The following is a 22,829-nucleotide window of genomic DNA, read 5'->3' as shown; positions in this document are numbered from 1 at the left end:
ACCATGGGTACTAATTCCACAGGGAAATGACTTGGGCAATAAACAGCCATGCAGTGCTCATTGTATAGCAGCAGAATCATCCATCATGGGCACAGTGTCAGTGCTGATTTGTATGACGTTCTCCTCATAAAACTGCTTGGAAGGCACAATACCCAGATATAAGCGCACACACTGCAAGTGGTGCAATGTTTTTATATGCCTCAGCCACGTAACGTGGCCAATATAATTGTGAAATTGTCTCACCGCTTATCACTATTAATGGGATTCTCTTACTTGACTTTTGTTATATCTTATAATTTATGAGCCAAATTCATCACGCTTCTATCATTACATAGCGTCGTCGGGTCATTGGACTCTGGAGTATTGTATCAGTTGGAATGAAGGCTTTAACTATTACAATGCCAGCGAGCACCAGTTACAACGAAACAGCTTTTGTCAATGCCACAGCTTGCGACACCCATTGTGCGCAACCCCGCTGATCTGGAAGTCATCCGAATTCAGACACAGTTCTGGTCTTCTGTTCACAAGGAACTAAGCTACTTTCCTAGAAGTTCTACATGATCCCCTGAGACACTCAGAGAAATACAGTATGGAGAAGACCATAAGGAGTCCTGAGCCTTCTTGAAGGTTTAATCATGCTTCTTATTGTTCTCTGTGCTTTGCAAGGAAGATAAAAAGTCCGCCATCAGTTTTGCAGATTTTCGAGGTCGTTCCATCACTACTGAATGTCCGCAGTTCTCCAGTATCTCCACTTGGCTTCCTGGTATGGCATTAGCCAAGACTTCTGCTCCAGAAACATCAAGAACCTTTAGATAAAAAGAATAAAACAACTTATTGCAGCGTCTTAAGCCTGTATTAGACCGGCAGATGATTGCTAAAGAGCATTCGTAGCAAGGTTCGTCTAAGGGCGGGTTCACATGAACGTTATGAATTCCGTTATTGCTTTCGGTTACAACGGAAAATAATGGAATTTGTAAGAAGGAATAAAAGAAAAAAAAAAAATAAGAAACCTTTTGATCCGTCATAATAGAGGTCTATGGGCAGCACAACGGATCTGTCTGGTTTCCGTTATGCAGGACGGAAGATACATTTTCCACAGAAACCACAGCAACGATGGACATGCTCAATCTTTTTTCAAATCCATATCACATGAACTTTGGTGCGGATTTCCACATAAAACAATGGCAGGATTTTCCAATAGATCCCTCATCAAAAATCTGCCATGTAATTTCCCCCTAGCCATTCACTTGAAGGGCTGATATTTAAAGGGCATCTGTCAGCAGATTTGTACCTATGACACTGGCCGACCTGTTACATGTGCACTTGGCAGCTGAAGGTGTCTGTGTGGGTCCCATGTTCACATGTGTCCGCATATGCAAATGAGCCTCTAGGAGCAACTGGGGCCAGGCAGTGAAAACATCACCACACCTGTCCCTGTCAAAGTGCAGAGGGTGCAGCAGTTGCAGACAGAGCAGAGCCTCTAGGTGTAATGGCAACGCCCCCGTTGCTCCTAGTAGCTCATTTGCATATAATAAAACATCATTGTTCTCAGCAATGCGGACACATATGAACATGGGACCAACACAGATGCCTTCAGCTGCCAAGCGCACATGTAACAGGTCAGCCAGTGTCATAGGTACAAAACTGCTGACAGATGCCCTTTAAATACCGCATCACCCTTGCAGTGGCCGCTGCTGGAGAAATCAATGACTAGCTGGAGCTTCCCCTCAAAGTCATAGGTAAAGCAAAAAAATACAACACAATAGCAATATGTAGTGTAATTAACACACACAATAAGTGCATCCTGGTGGATATGTATAGAAACACAGCATTATAAGTCAAAATGTATAAAATACTGCAAAATATCAGCACTATATGGCCTTATTTTTCTTTACATCCTCTATTAGAAGAATGCTGAACCTGCAACTCCTGTATAGATTTAATAGGGGCTTGCAAATGACAGGAGAAGATGTGGAAAGCTGGTAAGACATTTATAGCGTATCTCATAGATATGTAATAAATCTTTCAATGGAATGCCGCTTTAATCTGTAAAATGCAATTTATTACAGTTTTCACTTATTGCAACAAATAGGATCAGTTCTAGGGATTTTCTTATACATTTTCTCTTTAGTTACCATTGTAAAGTATAAGCAAGACACATACCTGGTCCTGTCTGCCCCATATTATTTGAGTAGGAGCAGTAATTTTATGCATGTTGTCCTGTAGAGAGTAACGCGACTTCTCTTCTACAAGATCTAAAAATACTAAACAATGAAGACTGTGTTAATTATCATTTTCAGGATAATATAATACATGTTATTTATCATGCTAAAATATCAGATGAAAGTATTGGAAGGTTTATCTCATGAAGACAACTCTTTTTCAGATGGAAACTGTCGATCAGCTGATCGCTGCGATTCTGCCTTCAGAAAACCCTAGTGACAACAGTGGCCACTGCAGGAGAAATGTGGCATTACATGGCAGGCATTTAAATGAACAGCCAGCCATGTGGGGATATGTATCCATTAAAGGGGGCCCACATCAAAGAATAAGATGAGCCCATCACACAGCTAGGTTTGGTCACAGAAGGATCTGATGTTTGTCCTCTTTGCATGACCTTTCAGCCAACTTACCACCCTTTTGTTTGCTAAACCAGTGTGCCTCCAGCTGTTTCAAAACTACAACTCCCAGCATGCCCGCACAGCCAAAGGCTGTCCAGGCATGCTGGGAGTTGTAGTTTTGCAACAGCTGGAGGCACACTGGTTGGGAAACACTGTGCTAAACGGGCAGTTCCATTGGACAGTGGAGTCACGTGCAGAACCTTGTCATCTAGTAACCAAGGGGATTAATCCAACCGGAGCTGAACACCCTCTCCATAAGGGCCCAATAACATCCACACGGTTTGTATACCCTTGTGGTTAATAGATGGGGGGTCTTAAATGGCAGATCATCCCTTTATGCTCTCCACATCTCCAAAAGTCTTCCCTTCAAGAGACTACCCCTTTTAAAAGGACACTTTCATGGCATACAAACGTCTTTGAATGTGGAGGTCTGTCTTTTACCGATCTTTTTGTATGGTATATACAAAAATAAAATAAATAGATTACTCAAAGGGGGTGTGCCAAGTTTTGAAGTTATCCCCTATCCACTGACCGCTGGGACCCCCACCAATCCCGATCAGATGGAGCGGCAGGTCAGGCATGTGCCCTGCTGCTCCATTCACTCTCTACGAGACCACCAAAGGTAGGCGAGTACAGCACTTGGTGGTCCCTTAGAGAATGAATGAAGCACCAGTGCGCATGCCCGACCTGCCGCTCTATCAGATCAGAGGAATGGGACCCCCGTTCTGAGGATCCATGGGGGCCCCAGTGGTCAGACTCCCACTTATCCGTTAGTTATCCCCTCTGTGGATAGGGGAGGACTTCAAAACTTGGAACAACCCTTTAATGGTTTAGTTTCATAATCATAAAACAATATGAGTGATGACAGACTATTCCCTGCCAAATATCCATCCATTATTCACGATATCATGATGGGTTTTACAAGCGGTAATAAAACGCCCATTCATTTCAAGCCGCGTTCATACATTAGTAATAAGCAGGTTTGTGCGCTGCAGATTACTTGCCTTTTCTATAAAAGTCATTGTGAGGAATGCGAACTTCAAGAAACCCTTGTAAGACCTAAAATGAAAGACAGATGATGGGAATTGGATATAAAGTGTATACTGTTACTATAGTACGGCGATATGTGGACATTAGTAGTGAGTTGGAGAACTCTAGGGCTCACAATCTAATAGGACGTCTTCAAACTAGAGAAGCGGAACCTAACCGAGTGGGAAAAGCAATGGAATATCCCCCCCAACGATATCAGCAAGTGAATGACCCAATGCAGTATTGACTGAGTGCGATCTAAATGTTCTCCTAATATGGGGTGTTAAACATGGAGCCCTCTCTAACAGTGAAGGGGCCACATCTACCATTACTTTCCGCAAAAGAGGGCAGCTTGGCATTTACAACCACAGACGCTTAGACTATGTTCACACTGCAGATTTTGACAACGTATTCTGTGTCAGAAACAACCATGGCCTCACTTTTTCAATTTCAGCGAAAAAGCTAAAAAAAACACACAGAAAATTCTAAACAAAACAGGAATTACATGGAGCCGTTTTTTTAGGCTTCCCATTCATTTAAACGGGAGATTCATCACAGATTCTGCCCCAAGATAGAGCCTGCTGCTGCTTTTTTTCCATGTGTAAATTAAAAAGAAAGGAGGAGTGCCGCTTCCCATTGAAAGGAATCAGAGGCTGTTTGAGGTGCTTCAAAATCAGCGTAAAAAAACAACCCTGTGTGAACTAGGCCTTAGGGGTATGGGGCCGGTCAGGTTATTGGACAGGTTTCTGTCAGGGGTTCTAGTATTTCTGACAGCAATTCAAACAAAGTCTGCTATCCAAAATACCAGATCTAAAAAAAGTCCCGTTAGAAGTCAAAAGAGTCCGTCAGGTCACACTTGAAAATAGGTCCATCGCGGCTGTCATGGCACAGACAGTATGGCGCTAATCTGAGCCAAAACCATCGGAAGAAGTCATTCTAAGACGATAGTGACAGTAAAACATCAAGACATTGAGGCCTAGCTGAATTTGTCATTAGGACTGCAGCGCTTGTTCACTGTGACGCATCAAGAAACTGCAGCAAGGTGATGTGCAGTCCTATGTAAAGGCTCAGATGAGTTGAGCCAAATGACAAACTCAGCTATGCACTGTATACTGCTGTGCTCCTTTCAATGCACATGATCAGGATTGCGTGTGGAAAATCCGCACCGCAGGTCGTGCACATTGTATTCTATGAGAATTTGAAATTCTCATGTACAGAATGCAAAAATAAAAAATCCATGCGTATTTTAACCTGCGGTATGTGTCAGTTTATTTTATTTTTCCTGACCGGATTTTCTCCATTAACTTCAATAGGGAGAGTAAAATCCGCACCAATTGATTGTCCGCATGGTTTTCCCTCAGAACACCTGCAGATTTCAGTGCAGATTCTCCACACATAAATCTTGAACGTGTGCATTTACCCTTAGGCCCCTTTCACACGGGCGAGTATTCTGCACGGATGCGATGCGCGAGTTGAACGCATTGCACCCGCACTAAATATCGACCCATTCATTTCTATGGGGCTGTTCACATGAGCGGTGATTTTCACGCATCACTTATGTGTTGCGTGAAAATCGCAGCATGCTCTATTTTGTGCGTTTTTCACGTAACGCAGGCCCCATAGAAATGAATGGGGTTCCGTGAAAATCGCAAGCATCTGCAAGCAAGTGCGAATGCGGTGTGATTTTCACGCATGGTTGCTGGAGATGATCGGGATGGAGACCCGATCATTATTATTTTCCCTTATAACATGGTTATAAGGGAAAATAATAGCATTCTGAATATAGAATGCATAGTACAATAGCACTGGAGGGGTTAAAAAAAAAATTAAAAAAATAATTTAACTCACCTTAGTCCACTTGATCCCGTTGCCCGGTATCTCGTCTGTCTCTTTTGCTGAACAGGACCTGTGGTGACATAACTCCGGTCATCACATCATCTTTTACCATGATGATGGATTATGTGATGACCGGAGTGATGTCACCACAGGTCCTGTTCCTGCAATGAATGCTCACCACAGGTCCTGTTCAGCAAAGGAGACAGAAGAGATGCCGGGCTACGCGATCAAGTGGACTAAGGTGAGTAAAACAAAAATGTTTTAACCCCTCCAGCGCTATTTTACTATGCATTCTGTATTCAGAATGCTATTATTTTCCCTAATAACCATGTTATAAGGGAAAATAATACAATCTATAGAACACCGATCCCAAGCCCGAACTTCTGTGAAGAAGTTTGGGTTTGGGTACAAAACATGAGCGATTTTTCTCACGCGAGTGCAAAACGCATTACAATGTTTTGCACTCGCGCGGAAAAATCGCGAGTGTTCCCGCAACGCACCCGCACATTTTCCCGCAACGCCCGTCTGAAAGAGGCCTAAGGGAGCATTTACACGACTATGTACGGTATGTATCGGTCCGCAAAAAAAAAAATACAGTTGACGTCCGTCTTGCATCAGTTTTACTTGCAGACCAGTTGTAACAGCCTATTGTCCACAAAACTGACAAGAATAGGACAGGTTCTAGCTTTTCTCGCGGGACTGCAGAACGGACATATGGACGCAGACAGCTGTCCAATTTTTTTGCGGCCCAATTGAAATAAATGGGTCTGCATCCGATTCGCAAGAAAGGCGGATGAGTGGCGGACCAAAAATACGTTAGTGTGAATAAAGCCTAAACGGGATTTTAGAGGTTTTAAATTACGTGCATTTCTTATGATGGGCTCAGGGTAAAGTAATATTTCATATCATCTGGAACCAGATACACAGGGGACACGGTTAGTAGGGCAGAGAACTGACGGCCACAGAGAATTCCGTGCCAGACCTACAACTATGCGCCATCTGTGCCCAGACCTGTACAGAGCTGATTATGTATGCCGACATATACGATGGGAGCTACGTAATATCTTATAATCGTGGAGACTATGCCTGGTTTTCTGAAATAGCTGTACAGTTGGACAATATGTATAAAAAAAAAAGGAACAGCAGTTTGCCCTAAAATAAAATCTAAAGAAAAAAAAAGTTTTTTTTTTAACCAACATGGACACCGATAGGAGCTGCTGAGCAGTTTCCCAAGAATCCCTGTTGGCAATCAGCCATTTTATCAGTGATATCACTCCTGTTTATGTATTTCTGCAAAACCCTATAGTAGCCATAACGGCAGCAGCCATTTTGGTTGTCACCTCTGACTGGTTGCTATGCTACACAATTGCCCCTTTCCTCTCCGTTTTAATACCATGGGCCTCATGGATGGACGACTGCCAAAGAAAACTGGTCCTGTTGCCCATAGCAACCAATCAAATATCAGCTTTAGTTTTGTAAACTGCTCTGGGAAAATGAAAGCTGCACTGTGATTGGTTGCTATGGGCAACAAGACCAGCACTTCTATTTAAAAGGGGTTTTCCGGTAAGAAAAGATGAATGAGCTATCCTCAGGTCCGGTGGGCGCGGGGGCCCCCCTGGAACAGGGAATGGGACTCGGTTTCCCGCCGATTTGATAATGACCACCTATCCTGGATAACACCTTTAATTCCTAAAAAAAACCACTTTAAGACAGTTTTGATAACTTAGGCCGATGATGGCAACCAATCAAATCAGTGCTTTCAATTTCTTTGCTGCCACGAGACAAATGGGAGCTGCAGTCTGATTGGCTGATATGTTACTACGGGCGATACTTTGATTTTTATCAGTGCTGGGTAAGGGCTCATTCAGACGGCCGTATGTTGCTTTCCGCATCTGATCCGCAATTTGCGGATTAGATGTAGACCCATTCACTTCTATGGGGCCCCAAAAGATGCGGACAGCACACTGTGTGCTGTCTGCATCTTTTCTTCAATTCCACAGCCCCCGCAAGATAAAACGTGTCCTATCTTTGTCAGTGAAAATCAGGACGTGACCCTATTGAATACTATGGGTCCGAAAAATTGCGAAGTGCAATCATGCTGAACTGTCCGCGGAAAAACAGATCCGCATTTTTGCAGACCGCAAAAAACACACGGCCGTTTGAATGCGCCCTAAAGCTAATAGAAATTATAGCGTAATACAGGAAATATTGAACAGTTATAGGCATTATTACTCGCCTGCTGAGGGATCTTGAAGCGAACGTATGAACAAAGCTTCAGCATTTGCTCCATTTCTTCAGCAGTGGAAGGAATAAGGAGGATTTTTGCGTCGTCACCAGATTCCTTGACCTCATTCAGATGTTTCAGAAATTTGCTGTCCTTAGGATGCTGCAAACCTGGTTTTGTACAAGTTGGGGGGACAGGACAAACGAATAGAGGTTACAGATGCCATATACAAACCACAATACCCTATATAAATATAAAAATAGTAAAACAGCAGCACCCCTGTTGTCCACGATATTGCAGCTCTGTCCAAGTGATTGCAACAGAGCTGAGCTGTAATACCAGAGACAACCCATAGTCAGGGGTGGTGCTGTTTTTGGAAGAAGGCATGCCAACCTATAATAGACCAGCCGGTACAGATTGATAACACGCAGTCAGTGCATTTACCTGCAGGACAGATGAGAGTCAGGCTGGAGATGTCAGAGGGATACAGGGAAGCATAGACCCCAGCGACACATCCCCCCATGGACGTGCCCACAAGATGGAACGGCTTTTTATTCAAATTTATGCTTTCAACAAACTGTCGAACAAACAAAAATATATTTATTTTTTTATACTATCTTCATTTAAAGAACAAATCAGGAATGAATGGAAAGACTCATACTTCTCAAGTAATGCATTTATGGGCACTTTTGCTAACACTATTTTATGGCTCCAGTGCATTTCAAATAAAACCTAATGCAAGCACTGAATTAAAAATACCCTAACGTTTTGTGTATACAGCTCCCATGCAGACCAATGTGTCTCCATGGTTACACACTACAGACAATTCTGCACTAATATTACTCTCTTCTATTTGTCCCCATTTCTGTCAACCTGAAGGCTTAAACCCGATGCATAAAAGTCCACTTAAATGTTGACCTTGACATTAGAGGGCCATACATCCCATATGGCAAAATGGCTGTCTGGGATTTTAATTCTGCTGACCTAACCTAGGGACAGGCCATTAATATCCGATCGGACGGGGCCCTCCTGGCATCCCTGCTGATCAGCTGTTGGAGAGGCTGCAGTGCTTGGCTCACCCCATTCAAGTGAATTAAGCTGCAGTACCAAGCACAGCCACTATACAGTGAATAGCACTGTGCTTGGTGCAGTATGCAGAGCTGAAACCCACCAATCTGATATTGCAGCACCAGGTAGGGGCAAGAGGTGGACAGTGGAAGGGCCATAGACAATGAGCACTTTCATTGTGGCAAAGGGGTTAGGTTAAGAAATTGGCATGGGGAGGGAGGGGGGAGGGCAGAGCCAGTTTTCGCCTCAGGCAGCAGAAAGTCTAGGTGCACCCCTGATTTTATTCCGTTGTTGGGTTCAGTTTTGAAAAATATATACAAGGTGACCAGAGCTGCCATGACAACACTGGGGAAGCAACCTAGCAGTCCCTGCTGCCTGGCTAAGCCCCTTTGGCCCTGTGTCGCAGTCCCCCCACAAGTACAGCACTTACGCAACAGAGACAATCACACAGCTATGTGAACAGATGGAAAAAAACACCACTTCATGTGCTCATGGGGGGAAAGGATCTGGAACAGGGCCAAGGGAGCTTAGACCAGTAGAAGGGTTGCTTTTGGGCTGCTTGGTTGGCCCCCTCGGCTAACAGAATAGGGACTCACATAAAAGAGGTTGCCTTAAAGTAGCCACTGGCCTCACACAGTTTCATTAAAAGGTGTAAAATGAACCTCATGTTCAAAAAAAACATTTTCTCAGCAGCAGTAGATCACTGAAAATATTTTAGTCAATCTACTGACTATTGCCACACACTGAGTCTGTCAGGGAGCTGCTCTGACGGCTCAATCTGTAACCCTTATCTGTCCTTTCCTGACAGATCAAACACTCACTTAAAGGGATTGTCTGGGTTCAGAGCTGACCCGGGCATATCCCCTTCTTCACCCAGGCAGCCCCTCTGAGTTGAACAGCGGAGCATTTCATCTCAAAGGCTTTTTCCGCAGATCCAATGACGTACCGGTTCTCACCACGGGAATGCTAGGCGGAAGCTTCCGCCTAGCAGTGAGCCCGGTGATGTCACCGGCACTAATGGGCAGGCTTTAGCGCTGCCCTAGCCTGCAAAACAGCTAGGGCAGCGCTAAAGCACACCCATCAGTGCCAGCGGCGTCACCAGGAACACTGCTAGGTGGAATCCTCAGCCTTGCAGTCTAAAAATATAAACAAAAACAACCTTTGCCCCGAGTGATGCAGCGCAGGGTAAGGGAGAGCACCGGCGCATTTCCACTCAGAGGGGCTGCCTGGGTGAAGGGGATATGTCAGCTCTGAGCCCGGACAACACCTTTACCCTAAGTTCACACCTGAGCGTTTTACAGCGCATTCCTACGCGCTGTAAAACGCTCAACAAGGAGAAACCAATGCTTCCCTATGGGAATGGTTCTCACCTGGGCGTTTTACAGCGCGTACGATCGCGCTGTAAAACGCCCGACGCTCAAACAAGTTCTTGAGCTTTTTTGGGGCGTTTTGTCGCGCGTTCCCGCACAGAGATATTCGGGAATGCGCGACAATATGTGTTCGCCTGTCTCTGTATGCGCGATTGTAAACGCCGGTACAATTGCGCATACAGAGCGCTCCTTTCGGAACGCTCAGGTGTGAACCCAGGGTTAAGCAAACAGTCTGATTAGAATTGACCTATAATGAATGCTTGAGAGCTGCCAGGATTTCAGAGACAAGGGCTACAAATCCAAAAGGTAGAGAGCAATCGTCTATAGACAATTCGCACTGAAACTGAAAGCTGCACAGGAGTTTTTTTTTTAATAAAGACCAATTGAAAAAAATATTTTAGCCCAAAAGGTGTCCATAGCCTTTAAATCGTACTTATTAGCTGCAAAAACCCTGGCTTATTACCCATTCACTTTACTAATCGTAGAAATGAAAAAAATTAATTTTATTTATAAGCCTTTTTCTTTGTAGACTGGTTGATCTGACATTCTGTCGAGCAGGTGTTCGCTTTTTTTATTCCTTCTATTAAGTGAAAAGATGAAGCAGATGGAATGTAATCATCTTACGTGCAGCATGGCAGGGAAGATTTTAATCTCTAAAGAATTACAGAGCTGTGGCATATCTGAGTGAGAGGGCGACATGTGCTTATCCACAAGTGCAATCTATCAAAGTGCTATTAACGTGATTGTGTCCAGGCTTCTTTTTGCATTTACATTTGTAAAATACCTTATGCAATGTTTTGCATGGGAGTCCGATATCTGTCAAGGTTCAATGTCCTCTGAAAATACGGATTCCTGGTGCTTTATAATAGACAGATACAGTGGCGTAACTAGAGTGCTATAGGCCCAACGGCAAACTTTGGATCAGGGCCCCCCCCCCCTCAGCTTGCCCGGTCGCACACTGTGTCCGCAATTGTCACACCCCTGGTTCCTGATCGCCCAGTAATCCCCCAGGTAATGTCTCTCACTGCCCCCACTAGTGCCCCCCAGTAGTGCCTCCCACTGCCCCCCCAGTAGTGCCCCCCACTGCCCACAGTCTTCATGTAACGCGGCCCGGCATTTTCACTGTACTTAATGCCGGGCCCATTCAGAGCGCTCCTCTCACCTGCATGATATGCACTCCAGTCTCTGGCGCTGCCTTACTAAAAGAAGTCACAAATTAAGCAGGTGGGCGGAGCCTGACTCACATAGGTTAAGCTCCACCCACCTGCTTAATTTGTGACTAGTTTTATAGTGTAGCAGTGCCGGGGCCTGATGCTGGAGGCCTAGAGACTACATGTAAATTAAAATGCATTAAGGGGTTAAAAGGGATTTTCCAGTCAACCGGTATTGCTGACCAATCCTCAGGATAGGTCATCAATATCTGACTGGTGGGGTTCCGACACCTCGCACTCCACCAATCAGCTGTTCCCTGTAGCCTCCAGTGCTGAAAGGAGAGCTTTGAACGTAGCCAGAAGCACAGCGCTGTTCAAAGTGTAGTGGCTGTGCCGGGTTACTGCAGCTCCGCTACCATTCAAGGTGCTTCTTCTGGAGTTGGCGGGTGCAGGTAAAGCAGATCATGGTGATGGGGAAAGTTGGACCATCGATATATTGATGACTTATCCTGAGCCTGGAAAACCGGATAAAATTTTGAGAGGTCAAACCTCACTGCTATTAACTGCCATGTTGGAGCTTCCACATCAGTGTACTATTACTGGATGGGAAGTACAGGAGAGACAGAATCTGTGTCTCTACTGCCTCTCTTCTGTTAAATATATTGCTAATATCAGTTATCTGGTTATCAGCTGGTAATACAGGCTCATCATACAATTTAAGAAGGGCATGAATTAAAAGCACTCCCTAAGAGACCCTCCCTTCATTATATTCAATACGTACCTGGTGTATTCTTTTCGCCTGCCCACTGAAGGTGTAGTCATCTAAAGCGGAGCGCGTGGTTCCCTCATGTCCAGGCATATCCACACAAATCACGTGCAAGTTTTTAGGAAGGAACTGTAAGAAGTATGGAATAGAGAGTCAGCACAAGTGTTAGGCTAGTTCCACCACACCTGCAGTTAAGCCAGATACTGCCGCTCACCGCCAGTCCCTTTTGACTATAATGGGATTCAGACAATTTCTGGCACAAGCACAACATTTTGGCTAGAGAAAATAAAAATAAAAAAATGATGCTTTTAGTCAATGGACTCCGACAGTGCGCAGCCATATTCGGCTATGCTGGATACAGTGAACTCCAGCAATTTGTTCCTCTGCCAGATAGCTTTACTAATTTCATTTAAGGATTACAGATCATTTAGGCCCTGATTTATCAAAACTAGCAAGTGCTACACCGGTCTTGATAGGGCCTGCACTGCCAGAGAAGGCATGTCATTCATATATTACATGCCTTATCTGCCAGTCTGTGCCCAGTGTTAAATCAAATTTCAGCTATTTACACATGTTTCTAGAGTAAATAATGATGAATATGCCAAGGGCAATGGGCCCGCCCAGACCTTGCCATCACCATGCCCCTTTTCAAAATCTGCCAACGATGGCGTAGAAAAAAAAATAAAAAATAAAAATTATAAAATATATATATATATATATATATATATATATATATATATATATATATATAAAAAATCACAGCTGCAACTAATAAAAGTGGCAAAATCAAAAGGAATATTCTCAAGAAAGATTTATTTTTTTGGGAGAGTGCACTTGTAGACTCTTCTAGATCACAAGAAGAGAGACAGCAGCTATCCAACAATTGGGAGCCCCAGACCTTTGTGGCTTAATCTAGAAAAATCTATGCCTTAGGTTAGAATACCCCTTTAAAGAGCCCCAACGAAAGACTAGTGCAATGAAATATGGAAGGCAATACAGATATCCCACCCACCTTGGCTATAGCCAGCCACATGTCTTTATGAGCAGAGAACCCATGTAACATGAGGATTGATGGCTTTGGCCCTGGTCGTCCACGGGATGTGTAACAGAAGGTGTAGTTCTCACAGGTGACATACTTGACCTGCATCCCCAAGGCCCTTCTCCAGTACCTGAAATGGAACCACAAAGATGTTACCACTGGTCTTCATACAAGAACCTTGTCCAGAGCAGGATCAAAGTTCTGCTATAGGACACCTAAATAGCATAGCCATATAGTGTCAAACTGTCATATTGTGCCTAACACAACAGTTCCTACATATCTTATATTCATGCCTTCAAGTACTTACAGTGCCTTAAAAAAAGTATTCAAACCCTTTGAACTTTTTCACGTTACACCCACAAATTTTTATGCATTTTATTGGGATTTTAGGTGATAGACCAAGACAGAGGGCATGTATGTGTTGCCTCACAGGTGAGGAGAGACGCAACAATGCAAGCTCCAACAGTACAGGTCTCCAGCAGGAAGTAAACTCTGGCATGGAGCACAGATGCAACAGTTAAGCTACCTGCTGCCCGCATGGCGCCAGGAGGGAAAGAGGGAGCATGACACCCATGCCTGCGGGTAGGGGCAGCCGCGCTGGCACAGACCGCTGGGCTAACACATCTAGAGGCTGACATTTTTGCCCATTCACATTGGATGCTATGAACAGCAATTTTCAAGTCTTGCAGATTCTTAATGAGATTTAGGTCTGGACTTTGACTGGGCCATCTAACACATGAATATGCTTTGATCTATTCTAAACCATTCTATTGTTGCTCTGGCTGTATATTTAGGGTTGTTGACCTGCTGGAAGGTGAACCTCCGCATGAGTCTGAAGTATTTTGCAGCCTCTAACGGGTTTTCTTCCAGGATTTCCCTGTATTTAGCTCTATCCATCTTGCTATTAACTCTGACCAGCTTCCATGTCCCTGCTTTGACCAGCTTCCCTGTCCCCACCACCATGTTTCACTGTGGAGACAGTGTGTTCAGGGTGATTTACAGTATTAGTTTTCTGCCACATATAGCATTTAGGTCAAAAAGTTCAACTTTGGTCACATCTGACCAGGGCACGTTCCTTCACATGTTTGCTGTGTCCCCTACGTGGCTTGTGACAAGCTGCAAACAGGACTTATGGTTTGCGTTCAAAATGTTTTTCTTTTTGGAGAGGTGGATACTTAGTTAATAAAGTTATGAACACAATTGTACAAGGCTTTATTGATGAAATATCAGTCACTTAATGGCAGATATTGGCATTAGACATGGATGATATCTTTGTTACTTATTGCTTTACTTTGTGATAACTGTTATGCTTTATACAGTTAGTTTTAATGACTCGACTGATGGAGAAGCAGATTGTACTGCGACTTTACTGTAATGTGTATTTTAAAAATTGTCAATAAAAACGATTGATACACACAAAATGTTTTTCTTTCCATTCTTCCATAAAGGCCAGATTTGTGGAGTACTCAACTAATAGTTGTCCTGTGGACAGATTCTCCCACCTGAGCTGAGGATCTCTGAAGCTCCTCCAGAGTTACCATGGGCCTCTTAGCTGCTTCTCTAATTAGTGCACTCCTTGCCGATGGTCATGTCTTGGTTGATTTGGCAGTTGTGCCGTACTCCAATTTTTCGGATTGAACAGAGCTTCGTGAGATGTTCAGAGGAGCTTAGGATATTTATTTTATAACCTAACCCTACTTTACACTTCTCCACAACTTTATCCCTGACCTGTCTGGTGTGTTCCTTGGTTTTCTATATGTTTGATCACTGATGCATGCTATACTTTCCAGGTTTTTATTTGTATCATTTTCTTTTCACTTCATGCCCACTTGCTAATTTGTCTTGATCTATCACATACAATCCCAATAAAATACATTTAAAGGGAGTCTGTCATCAACATTTCACTTTTGTAACCCTTCCCATAGCTTTCTAGCATCCTTACAGTTAATAAGAACGTTACCTTTATGATCAATCCTGGACTTCTAAAACTGGCAAAAAACATCTTTGTAGCATATGCAAAGGCGAAACAAGAAGTTAGTAGATAGGCGGTCAGAGGGAAAGGATGGGCAGGTGGAGGAAAGGATGGGCAGGTGGAGGGAATGAAGGGGCGGGGGTGAAGAAAAGGCTGAGCTAGCAGGGCACCTACGAGCACTCATTTGCAAATGCTACAAAAGATGTTTGCCGGTTTTATAAGTCCAGGATTGATCATAAAGGTAACGTTTTTATTAACTGTAAGGATGCTAGAAAGCTATGGGAATGGTTACAAAGGAGAAATGTTGATGACAGACTCCCTTTAAGTTTGTGGGCGCAACTTTAAAAAAAAAAAGAAAAAGAAAAAGAAAAGTTAAAGTGGTATGAATACTTTTCCAAGGCACTGAAAAGTCCTATACAGTACCCAAGTAATAACAATGCGCATCATCACAAAACATCAAGACGATCTTCCAGAGAGGAAATTTAGAGCCATGTTTGGGATCACACCACACATTTGGACTTAATAATCATTAATATGCCAGAAGTTCTCCTGCTCCCTCTATGGTGGCTGCAGGTAGCCTCAAGTTTACTGTAACTATTTCTAGAAAGCACCTTTGGAGCTCTTACCAGAAAAGCTGAACTCTGACTGCAATAAACTCATTAGAGAGTGATCAAAACAGGTTACTGTACTCAATGAGATGTTAAAGGGTGGACATTCACTTAGAGGGAAATGGCTGTAAGTAGTGGCACACAGAAGTAAGGGCCCCATAGCAAGGATCAAACCGGGGCCCCACACAGGACAAAAGGGTTTCTGCCTAAACCATTTTCAATTACTTTTGTGCCATTTTTTCACTGCCTCATTTGCTAAATGTTGTTCCTTTAGAGGGTAGAGTCCTGACCAAGTTTTCACCCCCTGTAGAAAAGGAGATAATCCCAACTATGACTGGGCCCCCTCTTGCCCTGGGCACCATAGCAGTCGCCTGGTCTGCCGCTATGGTAGTTACGCCCCTGGCTGTAAGGTTAACAACGGAATTGTAGGCTTACCAGTAATAAATTCTGAGGAGTGCAGCCGGCCAAAGAAAGAAAGAGGTCACGAAAGCCAATATTGGGATAAGCAAGGTACCTCCGGCGATGAGGAACATGTTTAGTACATCCAGATCCATATTCCTTCTGGTCAGACCCTGCCTGAAAGAATTAAAGAATTAGAATTTAGAGTCACTTTTTGTAACTTTTGCAGAAACTTTTTTTTTTTTGCATAATATATAGTACAGAGGACATATATATGGCCTATGGTTATGTGCGAAAAAATTTGAATATTTCTGCAATATAAAAAAAAAAAAAAAAGTTCTACAGAATCTGGATACAATGGATCGGGAGCCGAAAAACCAAACTTTATAACCCCTCAGCCTTTTTTCTGCAGCTGAAGGGCTATTTGTGCAATGCTCCAATTACTACATTTACTAATGAAATCTGAATATATGACCATCAGCTTAACATGCAATACACACAGTGCAGCAATACAAGGCTAGAACTACAAGTACCATAATAATTTGCAGCATACAGGCGTGTATCCTATACAATGATCCTGATTATTGCCACCCTACCTGCTTTCTGTGCTCTGCTATTACATAAGCCTCCATATGCGATTTGATGCATGAAAAGTGAATACACCGTCTATACGTCCAGAACCGAGCTCAGTGATAACGCCGATCGCTCCTCTAATACACAGACCTCCGTGATAGAACCAGGCTGTGTATGGAGCTCTTGCCGCAGTCAGTCCCTATCCGTCAGCAGTTTTCTCCTCGAGATCAGCATTATCCAGGTTACCAGAGCTGCAGATCTCACAGCCATACAGTATAACTGAAGCCCACAGCAATCATCTGCTCTTCTTCCAAGATTCCCCCCCCCCCCCCCCGCCCTTAGGGCGTCAAGATCACCCTTCTGTGGAAGAACTTACAAGAAGGATGCGGCTGTGCATGTGTAACGCCCCGCTAGGGGGCATTACCACTCTTTTTGCCCCATCAATATGTCCTTTGGTTGATCTAATGCCATTGTGTGTATTCATCTCATATCCTGCAAAAAATGTATATTTATTTCCTATGAAACTGTTGTTTTGTATGTAATGTGCCTGGTTCACCATCAGATGGCAGCAATATTAGCAGAACTAGTTTAGGCCTCATTCACATCACCGTTTATCCTTTCCGTTGAGGAGCAGGAGAACGGAAAGGATGGATTCTGCAGATAACTGAGACCTAACTGAGCGTAACGGAGCCTAAAGACCCCATAGACTATAATGGGGTCTGTTCGGGGTCCGCTCAGAACATGATTTTTGAGCGGAGACGAAAGTCCTGCATGCAACAATCATGTTCTGATCGGACACCGAAAAGACCCCATTATAGTCTATGGGGTCTTTAGGCTCCGTTACGCTCAGTTAGGTCTCAGTTATCTTCAGAATCCGTTCTCCTGCTCCTCAACGGAGCCGGAGAACGGAAGGGAGAAACTGTGATGTGAACGAGGCCTTATCTGGAATGGAACCTTTTTGATCATTCCAGCTCTCTCTAGAGAGGGAGGAGTTTAGTTAGTGAAAGGTCAGTCTAGCCTTCCCCTTTGTGGGGAGAGGTTGTGTATAGTCGACCCCCTGCAGGAGGGAGGTTGTGCAGGAGGTAGCTTGTCCCTTCTGGGGGAGCCCTGCCTAGATCAGCAGAGCACCATTAGCTCTGCTGGAACAAGAGAAAAGAGCCAAGAGCTTAAGAGAAGCCAGGAGGAAAGGTTCCCTGGATACAGATAAAGATAGTCAGACTACAGCAAGTAAAGTTCAGCAGAAAGGAAAGGTTTCTATTTAATTCTGCCAGTACAGCAGATTCAAAGAGTGACAGATGTAGCAGAGCCGAGAGCGTTTGCCTACCAAAAGTTAAGCTAAAACCTGCTGATGACCAAGACAAAGCTTGAATATAGTTTCTGATGCAAGTTTGTTCACGTAAAGCTGTTGTTCAACATTATACCAAGTCTGGACTCAATTTATTTCATCCTTCATCAATCATCCATCTTACTTGCGTGGATACGGACGACCACACTTGGGGTTCCAGGTTATACCGGTAGGAGCACCGTGACAAGTGCACAGCCACACCACCAGGGGACATTAGGCCACCCTTACACCACTCTGGCATTCCTATCCTGGGTCCAACTACCAACTCCATCTACATACCCTGTCCCTTGTTGCTAAAATGCAACTGGCATTACGACAAACTTTTGACCACTAATAATAACATCTTAAAGGAACCCCCTGGCCGAAGTATTCCCCATGCCCCGCTGCACATGTGAATACAGCGATGCCACATTACATTCAGCACATGGACCTCTGCCCCTCTCATCTGATCCACCTTTGGTCGCTGTAAATCTGACACTGCGATGGCATGGGATAGAGAGATAAACTTGAACGCTTCAAGAAATAGAATTAACCCCTTTTTCCCCCCAGGAATGAACTGAGGCATGCAACGATGCACAAGGACCACCAACCACACGGGGGGTTTGCACATTCGCAGCGTGCTCTCCGTTAACAGCAGGGCCCTGTTCTTGATAGAGGAACACATCTGAGAGTTAGACCCCGCTCCTATGGGACATGCATGACCATATCCTGTCAATATGACATAAATTCCCAGATGGAACAAGCCCTTTAAGCTGCTGGGCCCCAATGCAAAATCGGTAACAGGGCCCTCAACTGCACTGAGCCATTTAAAACTGGTCGCAGATGGGCCTTAGGGGTGACTGCTACCTCTGCACCCCTATCGCTACACCCCTGTCCAGACGACTCCACAATAGAGAAAACTTCTGTGATTCCGAAACAGTTAGTTACATTCTGTATTTTGTGCTGCCATTTTAATTCGTTTTTTTCACCCAGAGTTCTGTACCCTTCTGAATTCCACTATTCTATGTCCATTCAGGGCTGTTTAACAAACTGCGCCGCCATCTGCACCTGAAATACACCTAATTTAGGAGTAGTTCAGATAAGTAAATGACCCCCTAAGTGTGTAATAAGTGCGTAAAATAATAAGTGGATGTGACGCCTGTTCCTGGTGCCATGCAGGCACATATGTATATAATTTGGTATTTTGATCACAAATCGTACTGTCTCCAGCAACCCCCCAAAATCAATACAGACCACATATGCAGACCCCCTAAACAAATAAAAACCACACACTAGACCCCCTAAATAAAGATAGAGACCTAAGATCATACCCCTATTTATAGACACTCCAGGCCATACTCCTGTTTATAAATCCTAGACCAGAGCCCCTAAAAATACAGATCCAGACCAGACCCCTTCTATTTACAGACCCCAGATGAGCACCACTGCAGAATATCATTATATATTACACACACACACACACACATACATCGTGGCAATCAGTAGGGATGAGCGAACTTCTGTTTTCAAGTTCGGCGTACAATGTTCGGGTTATCTAAGAATTTCATTAAGGATTTCTCTACCACGGACCACAAGTTATTGTCTGTGGTAGCGGAATCCATAACGGAATTCTTAGGGCAGTTTCACACGAGCGGATGCCGTGCGTGACATCCGCTGCGTGAATGACAGCCAAGACCCGATGCGGACAGCAGAAGCACGGAGCAGTAACATGACTAATAATGCTCCGTGCCCCTCTGTGATCTCTTTACTACGTTTTTACAGCGAGATAAAGATCACAGAGAGGCACGGAGCATTATCAGTCATGTTACTGCTCCGTGCTTCTGCTGTCCGCATCGAGTCTTGGCTGTCATTCACGCAGCGGATGTCACGCACGGCATCCGCTCGTGTGAAACAGCCCTTAGATAACCAGAACCTTGTACATCGAACCTGAAACACAAGGTCATTCATACCCAGCGATCAGCTCAAATGGCGACTTTGGAAAGCCCAGCTCTCCTGGGCTTCATGGCTTATATTGGCCAGCCAAAACCTGGCCTGGATACCTCCGAAGTCGATTCGCATAAAACACAATCAGTCACCATTGACTTATATTGTTTCAGTGACCGATCTGCTTTTTCCAGTTTTTAGGACCGAAAACAAAACCGCAGTTTGCAGCAGTAGTGTGTCCGGTCACAAAACGGAATGCTGACGGAACGGAAGACATCCTGAACGGATCTCTTTCCATTTAGAATGTATGAGGACTAAACGGAAATTTTTTTAAACATTTTTCCGGTATTGTGATCCTCTGCCGGGTCTTAATACCGGAAAACAACAACGCAAATGTGAAAGTAGCCTAAAACATTTTTACACCAAAAACAGGCGCAGACCCTACAGTAAATGTGCCCCAAGGTGTAGCATGATGCGCAGTCCTACTTTACATAGATAAGTGAAGCGCCGGCACTATGTGGATTACAGAAGCGCTGGCCAGCGTCTCATAGGTAACGTGTCGCATGACACAAAAGGGTAGAGCTACACGGCGACATTTCAGATAATGCATTTCGATGGTGAGACTGCGAAGTGACAGTTGCAAAAAAATAAATAAAAAATATCAGACTTGGATGGTTTTTTTGCCACTGTTGCGTTGCACTCGCAGAATGTCCTATTGAAATACATTGAATGAAACGTCGCAGGACTTTCTTGTTAAGGTTCTGCGACACAAAGATATGTGCAACTTTCCTTCAACTTGCTGTAGCGCGACTATTTTGGAAATCTGGATTTTGCTGTGAAGACACGGCCAAGTCGCAGGCGAGTCACGTCATGTCGCAGCATGTTATGTGTCGTGCTGCAACACAGTGACGAACATTACATGAAATCTAGCACAACAGGTGTCGCTGAACCCTTTAGCTACCAGCAAATGAATAAGCCCCCCCCCCCCTCTCCTACCTCCTCTGGTGTTACTAAAAGAACACGATGAGGAATCCTGAATAGTGAAGGGATGCCTGCACACCTTCCTCCCCGGACCACAACAATTAGCATCTGCAGAGTATTGCACCTAACTCAGTAGCCTGCAGACGGCTGCTACACCCTGGCTGCTCTGGTCATTGCACAGGTAGATTGCTGCTGCCTACCTGGCGAGTCACCCACTGCGTCCGGATGGTTCTCACCAGTTCACTCCGGGATCCAGCTGCTGGACTGCAGACTTCAGCAGAGGACAGATAACAAGGGGGCGGCACCAGCTCTCTAGGGACGGCAAAGAGTGCCAATGTCTGTACACGTCCTTAAAGGGGTTGTCCCATGAAAAAATATTCTACAGTTTTTAAACCAGCCTCTGGATCTGAATACTTTTTGTAATGGCATGTAATTAAAAATGTAAGGCAGCCACCGCATTATTCAATGAAATCTCTCTGCATAGCGCCACCTGCTGTTTGCTCTTTTTCTAATTTCTCTGTCCTCCTCGCTGAGATGGACGCACATGCTCAGTTCCATCCTTCATACTGCCAGCAGCTCAGCAGAGAGGACACGCTGCCAGCTTCAAATAAATCTAGTGGAGCAATTGGAGCAATGGAAGGGCAGCTCTCTGGATCCATGTACAGGGCTGCCTCTGGCTTTGTTAGAAGGAGGGTCTCATGTACTATGTGATGTCTCATGTTCATATTTTACATTAATCAGGGGATAACGCCTTTAACATCAGCATGGTCACACGCGGCACAGGCCACGTGGTATGGCAGAATCTAGATAACCAGTCCCGGCCTGGTATGGGGTAACTGGTCTCAGTGGGGGTAGCTGCAAGGGGAGAGGGGTGGGGGGAGCCCAGACCTGGTGCCTAATTAAAGGAATTTTACTATGTAGGGCGCTTTCATATTGCAGTGTCTGCTGGAGACAGGAGATGCTGCAAAACTCGGGAGGATTTCCCCCCTGTTCCCATAGGCTCTTATGTTAAAAAATGTATAATGCGTAATATACTTTTTTTTACTGGACGCCTCTGTACGGATTATGACCGCAGACTGCAAGAAAAAAAAAAACACTGTACAGAGGTTAAAAGGAATCTCTTTTGACCTTTGTCAGGTGAATGGGGGCCTAAGGATACGTTTGACACGCGTGTAACAAGCTTTCCCGGCCAACAGATACTACAAAATGCATTGTGCAATCAGCTGCAAGCTACATCTACTGGCTCCCCTTATGCAAGTCTTCATAAATGCAAATATTTAGTAAATCATGTGCTGCCAACTTAAAGGGGCATTCCAGGTACAACACGTTATTCGAGCATGGGCATGCATGCTTGACCACCGCTTCATTCAAATGTGGGACATGAGACCCCCATCTGCTTAGACCCCCTACTGAGCTATCTGAAAATCATAGCATAGTCCATGTGCATATTAAAGAAGTCTGGAGGCACTGGTGCTCCTTCAGACGAGCGATGTGTAGAACGGACGGCACCTGGACTGAACCCTGGCCATTATAGTCTATGGGCCAATTCACACCATCAGTCTGTGCAGAGAATGTCGCAGCTGAGCTTTGTGCAAGACTTACCCATTCAAGTCAGTGGCCACGTGCAGCCCGTCTGCACAAGACTGACGACTTTAACATGACTCATCTGAATCCAGTCTAACGTGATGAGAACAAGTCTGTAGAAGACAATGCTGAGCACAGAGAACTGGGGCTTCAGGAGGCAGAGGCCAAGATGTGGCCAAGTGTCACTGGGTCTAAAGAAATGACAATTTGTGTGGCTCTATACAGACAGAAGTGGATGCGTAACTAAGGGGGTTCAGGGGGTGCATTCTAGGGAGAAAGATCGAAAAAAGTTACCAGCCAAAGAGATCTCTGCTTGCAAACTCTGAAGACATAGGTTGGG

The 22,829-nt window shown here is 44.5% G+C and overlaps 1 protein-coding gene across 4 annotated transcripts in view; it reads right to left on the bottom strand.

Moving 5' to 3' along the window:
* Window positions 1–10: 10 nt before the first annotated feature.
* LOC122943971 (monoacylglycerol lipase abhd6-A-like) overlaps window positions 11–22,829 on the bottom strand; it is a 47,378-nt gene continuing 24,559 nt past the window's right edge. For 2 of the 4 annotated variants that reach the window (XM_044302151.1, XM_044302150.1), the window contains exons 2-9: window positions 16,120–16,260; window positions 13,078–13,234; window positions 12,081–12,194; window positions 8,155–8,287; window positions 7,723–7,880; window positions 3,626–3,680; window positions 2,164–2,264; window positions 11–806 (exon numbers count right to left, since the gene is read on the bottom strand). In XM_044302151.1, coding sequence (XP_044158086.1) covers window positions 630–806; window positions 2,164–2,264; window positions 3,626–3,680; window positions 7,723–7,880; window positions 8,155–8,287; window positions 12,081–12,194; window positions 13,078–13,234; window positions 16,120–16,238 — 1,014 coding nt within the window. In that variant the 5' untranslated portion in view covers window positions 16,239–16,260 and the 3' untranslated portion in view covers window positions 11–629. Of the gene's footprint in view, window positions 807–2,163; window positions 2,265–3,625; window positions 3,681–7,722; window positions 7,881–8,154; window positions 8,288–12,080; window positions 12,195–13,077; window positions 13,235–16,119; window positions 16,261–16,679; window positions 16,842–21,105; window positions 21,171–22,829 lie in introns of those variants that run through there. The other 2 variants (XM_044302152.1, XM_044302153.1) reach the window with 2 other exon arrangements.

The sequence above is a fragment of the Bufo gargarizans genome, chromosome 7, assembly GCF_014858855.1.
Source record: "Bufo gargarizans isolate SCDJY-AF-19 chromosome 7, ASM1485885v1, whole genome shotgun sequence".
NCBI classification, from domain to species: Eukaryota; Metazoa; Chordata; class Amphibia; order Anura; family Bufonidae; genus Bufo; species Bufo gargarizans.
The sequence above is the reverse complement of the archived record's forward strand: the minus strand, read 5'-3'. Positions and strand labels throughout refer to the sequence as shown.